Here is a 5192-nt window from a genome sequence, read left to right on the forward strand (position 1 = left end):
CATTGCACATGGAGCTGTCCGGTACCGTGTCCCTTAGGGAACCGGGATATTGCACATGGAGCCGTCCGGTGCTGTGTCACTTAGGGAACCGGGACGTTGCACATGGAGCTGTCCCTGTATCCCTGCCATGCAGGTGGCCTTGGGAAGAGGACTCCTCCCTCTTGCACATCGGGAGAATCCCGACTCCAGGGACTAGCAGCAAAAACACCCACAGGAACAAGTGGAAAAGGAAATGAGTGACAGGCAGGAATTCCTTTATTGGAGACATAAAGGCACACACAGACTCTGTTCTCAAAAACCAAACCCCGAAATTGCAAAGAAAAGGATAAAATGGGAAAAGGGATTTGTTTTCATCCTCCCTCCACACGCACATCCCAAGCTCAGCCCTGCTGGAGCGGCTAACCAGGGAGCAACCCTTTGGAATGGGGACACGGGGTGGGAGCAGCACTTGAAAACGGGGATTTTGGGTTGTGTTTTTGTGGTTTTGGGTTTTTTTTTTCCCCCCTCCTTTGCAGACAGCTACTGTACAAACCGAAAGAGAAATTTATAATAAATACCCAACACGAGAGGCTCAGTCCACCGCTACAATCCTTCACTGAAGGGAAACGTATATATATATACACATATATGATATATACACACATATATGATATATACACACATATATGATATATATACACACATATATGATATATACACACACATATATATATATATCCTGATAAAGAATCTCTCTGACTTACACCGGCTACGTGTTCCTAAGGGAAGGCTTGGAGTGCAGGGGGGAAACATCCCACAAAACCAGCATCCAGAGGGAGCCACGGAGCGGGAAAAGCTCCGGGAACAGGCGAGAGACCCCTCCGTTTCCCGAGGGCTTAATCCCTCGGTTCCCAAGGGATGTGCGAGCCGACGCAGCGCCCGCTCTCCGCGGCCGCCATGGGGCAGATGGCGTTGGGCGCCGTCTCCCGCTGCCCCTTCCCCTTGCCGAAGGGCACGTCCTTGGGGAGGAAGAAGCTGTACCTGACCTTGGGCGGCTGCAGCTCGCCGGCCACGCTCAGCAGCTGCACGGTGAGCGGCTCCGGCAGGCGCCGGTAGCTCTGGAGCCTCTCCAAGGCGGTCATGGAGCCGCTGTACTTGAGCACGGTGCCCGCCAGCGGGATGTCCTGCTCGGCGGCCGACACGGCGAAGCCGCCGTTGAGGAGGTAGCGGCCGCCCGGCGTGCGCAGCGCCAGGTAGTTGCCGTCGTGGCGCACGCCGCCGCGGCTGCGCTGCTTCACGTCGATGTTGGTGGCGCCCGCGGGGATGGTCACGATGTCGGTGTAGCCGTACCTGGAAAGGGAGCCCCGGGAGCGTCGCCGGGCATCCCGGAGCGCTCCCGAGGCGCCTGTGGCTGCATCCAACTGGGAAACGCCGCTCGAGGATGCACAAAAATGGGCACAGCTGTCAAACCAAGAGTATCACGCCCCAGGGAGGAAATTCCAGCTATTCCTCTGCTGCTTTTATCCCTTTTTCCTTTGGAATGGGGCATTTTGGGCTGCTAAAAATGGGTTGGTGGTGAAGGAATTAACAGACCCGCCAGCTCGGGATTAACTCCAAAGTGGAGCACGGATGCCATGGATCAGGACACGGGCCATCCCGCTGGCGTTTCCGAGGTTGGGAATGACAGCGGGAGCGTTTTTGGAGCGGAGCCGGCAGGTCAAAGCCTGCACCCCGGCCTCCCTCGCCTTGATCTTGGCGGGATCTCCTCTTGGCCGCGCTCCCTGCCTTCATCTCCCTACGGAGAGGGGAAGGGAAGCGCGTAGGGAATGTGGGGCGCGCTTACTTGGAGCGGTTGAGGGAGCCGGAGATCCTGCGGCACGTGGAGCCGTCGCCGCCGCACACGCCGCACTTGTCCAGCTTCCGCGGGGAGCCCACGACGTGGTCGCAGCCGGCCTTGACGCACTGCCCGCGCACGCACACCGAGAGCGTCTCGGGCCCGCACAGCGTCCCGTCCACCACCTGCGGGGAGCCCGGGAGCTGCCGGCGCCGCGGGGACCCCCCGTCGCAACCCACGCGCCCCCACATTGGCGGGGGACCCCCCTCACTTTGGCCTCGAACACTTTGAACTCGCTGCGGCCGCGCGCGCGGCAGAAGAGCTTGCAGCGGTCCCGCGGCGACACTCCCGCGTACTTGGGCACCCACGCGAGCCGCTCGCCCCGCGCGTCCGTGAGGTTGTAGCCGTCGTACTTGGCGCACTGCTGCTCCCGAAAGCTCGTGCCTGGCGAGGAAAGGGCCTTCGTGAGCCATGGGAAAGGACGGAGGAGCCGCCGGGATCATTGCACGCTCACGGATGGTGCAAGCTGTTTGCAAGAGCTGTTTCCAGCAGCTTTTTTGGGGGGAATAAAGGGGTTTTTTGCAACGTACTGCCCGGGGGGCACTCCTCGGTGCGGCACGACTGGTAGCGGGCGCGCTGGCCCTCGCAGTAGCGGCCGCCGTGGCGCGGCCGGGGGCTGTCGCAGAGGCGCTGCGAGAAGTGGACGCCGCCGCCGCACGTGCGCGAGCAGGGGCCCCACGCGCCCCACGCGCCCCAACCTCCGTCCACGGGCGGCTGCAAGAAACCCCGGCGGGTGAGCGGAGCGGCGCCCGCGTGCGCCGTCACCCCCGCGGGCCGCCGTGGTCACCTGGGGCTGCAGGGCGCCCGGCGGGACGCAGCGGCCGTCCCAGCAGAGCCCGCCGCCCTCGCAGGGGCTGCCGTCGGCCCAGGGCAGGCTGCCGTTCTTGGTGTGGCAGAGGGCCTGGGTGGCGCCGGCGCCGTCGCGGCGGTGGCACCAGAGCTGGGCGCAGGCGCCGCCGGCCGTGGCGTTGGCGCAGTGGGCGAAGCCGTCGCCGAACGCGTGGCGGCACTGGGCGTCCAGGCTGTAGAGCGCGGCGCGGCCCGGCGGCCCCGCGGGCAGCGGCAGCGCCCGCGACGGCGCGTCCAGCAAACAGTCGCCTGGGGAAAACGCCGGGATGCTCCGTGGTGCCGCGGGCACCGGGGTGTCACCCGTGGCGGCGGCCGCCGTCGGGCCTCACCGTGGCYGCCGTCGAGGAAGTCGGTGAGGTAGGCGGCACTGCAGGGCGACCAGGGCTGCGAGCGGTTGAGCTGCACGAAGAGCGGTGCCATGACGTGGTGCGGGGCCGGCGGCCCGAAGAGCCGCTCGCACGTCTTGGAGTCGTCGTGGGGCATGCTCAGCACGTGCCCTGCGCGGCGCCGGGGAGAGAGGCGCTTTGCTCCCTGCATCCATGCGCCCAGGTGCCCACGGGCCCGGTGGCAACGTCCCGGGGTGCCCTTCCCTCCGTGCGCCCGTTACCGAGCTCGTGGGCCAGCGTGTAGGCGGCCTGCAGGCCCTCGTCCTCGATGACCGAGCAGCTCTTGTTGCGGTCGCACATGGTGCCGATGTCGGCCACCCCCAGCGTGTCGCAGCTCTGGTAGCCACAGAAGTCCTAAGCGGGGACAGAAGCACCAAAGGGGCACGGATGAAGCAGGAGGCTCCCGTCCCGAATTCCCGGCGTTTCTCGTGTCCTTGCGGGACCTTTCTGGTGAGCAGCACGGCCGTGTCGTAGTGCTCGGGGTGCCGGTCGCTGGGCGGGTTGAACTTCTGCTGCCAGTCGCAGAAGTTGCGCAGGGTGAGGCCGCCGTTGTCGGAGACGGCCGGTCCTGCCTCCTCGTCCTCCACCACGAGCACCTTCACCACCACCAGGTTCACGGCGTTCCTCAGGCTCGGGTGCCGGTAGATGTCGGCCGCCACGGCCATCAGTGTCAGCACGTGGCTCTGGCAGGGGAAAACGACAGGGGCAAGCGGTGCTTCCCAACCTCTGCGGTGGGAATGTCGGCATCCCAGCTCCACCGCAAGCTTGGGAAGCTTGGGAGGACCTGGGGGTTGCAGCCCCTTCAGCTTCGCTCCGTGGATGTCGATGGTGACGCAAACGTCTTATCGGAGCATCGAAATTCCTGCTCGCCCTGGCCCCCGCTCGCGACCGCGGCGTCACGGGGAAGAAATGCGGCTGTTGCACAATGAGGGAGGGGAAAGCGGCTGCTCCCGGGTCACAAATTACACGGGAATTAAACAAATGATGCCCGCTCCAAGGCCCGGTTTTGGCCCGAGCTCACGGGGCTGCTCCGGGGCTGCATGAGCCTCGCGGCTGCAACCTGGACAGATCCGCATGGAGGTCCCCGCAATGCCGGTTTGCTTGGAAAGAAGGGGAAAATGGGAAAAAAGAGGGGGAAAAAATGAAAAAGCGGAGCCCGGGGAACTCCAGCGATAGCTTTTATTGTTATTACTGCTCGTTTTCCTTTCTCCTGAGGAGCCAGCACTTCTACAGGGGGGGAAAACAAGCGCTGAGATCTCCGGAGCGCAAACAGCTGGGAGGAAGAACACGCGGGGTCACGGGCGAGGGCTGCCCGACCTCCAAAACAGCCATTTAATAGAAAACAAGTGAAAAAAAAAGAGGAAAAATCCCACATGTCTTGGCCTGCCTCTTGGCTATTTCCCGCACATCTCCTCATCCATGGATCTACAGCTCTGAGTGCTAAGCAAGTAGCCCAAAACTAGTGTTTTGGCCCAGATTTAAGCATCCAGGAACAGGGATATAAGGGATATATGAAGAATGAAGGGATATGAAGGGAGGATATAAGGATATGTGGATAGAAGGAAAGGAGGGAAGGGAGAAGTGAGGGATGGTGGCACAGAGAGCATTAGGGTGCGAGTGTGGGGATGGGGAAAGGAGGGGATGGAGGGAACAGAGAAGCGAGGGAATAGGGAAAGGAGGGGATGGAGGGAGTGGAGAAGTGAGGGAATGGAGAAAGGAGGGTGTGAAGAGCACGGAGAAGCAAGGGAATGGGGAAAGGAGGGGATGCAGGCACAGAGGGAACAGGGAAATGGGATGGAGGGCAGAGAGAAGCAAGGGAATGGGGAGAGGAGGGAGTGGAGAAGTGAGGGAACAGAATTGAGGGAATGGGGGAAGGAGGGGATGGAAGGAGCAAAGAAGTGAGAAGGAAAGAAGGGGATGGAGTGAGGGGAGAAGTGAGAGAAGAGGGAAAGAAGGCGATGGAGGAAGGGGAGAAGCGCGGAAGTGGGCAGAGGAGGGGATGGAGGGAGAAGAGGAGGGGATGGAGGGAGAAGAGGAGGGGATGGAGGGAGAAGAGGAGGGGATGGAGGGAGAAGAGGAGGGGA

The 5192-nt window shown here is 62.4% G+C and overlaps 1 protein-coding gene across 1 annotated transcript in view; it reads right to left on the bottom strand.

The window, feature by feature from the left end:
• Window positions 1-687: 687 nt before the first annotated feature.
• ADAMTS8 (ADAM metallopeptidase with thrombospondin type 1 motif 8) overlaps window positions 688-5192 on the bottom strand; it is a 5078-nt gene continuing 573 nt past the window's right edge. The window contains exons 2-10 of the mRNA XM_026039328.1: window positions 4301-4335; window positions 3552-3791; window positions 3330-3462; window positions 3052-3219; window positions 2661-2971; window positions 2404-2587; window positions 2085-2257; window positions 1823-1998; window positions 688-1329 (exon numbers count right to left, since the gene is read on the bottom strand). Coding sequence (XP_025895113.1) covers window positions 876-1329; window positions 1823-1998; window positions 2085-2257; window positions 2404-2587; window positions 2661-2971; window positions 3052-3219; window positions 3330-3462; window positions 3552-3791; window positions 4301-4335 — 1874 coding nt within the window. The 3' untranslated portion in view covers window positions 688-875. The remainder of the gene's footprint in view (window positions 1330-1822; window positions 1999-2084; window positions 2258-2403; window positions 2588-2660; window positions 2972-3051; window positions 3220-3329; window positions 3463-3551; window positions 3792-4300; window positions 4336-5192) is intronic.

This window comes from Nothoprocta perdicaria, unplaced genomic scaffold (assembly GCF_003342845.1).
Source record: "Nothoprocta perdicaria isolate Ctin4 unplaced genomic scaffold, notPer1 scaffold_228, whole genome shotgun sequence".
NCBI lineage: Eukaryota > Metazoa > Chordata > Aves > Tinamiformes > Tinamidae > Nothoprocta > Nothoprocta perdicaria.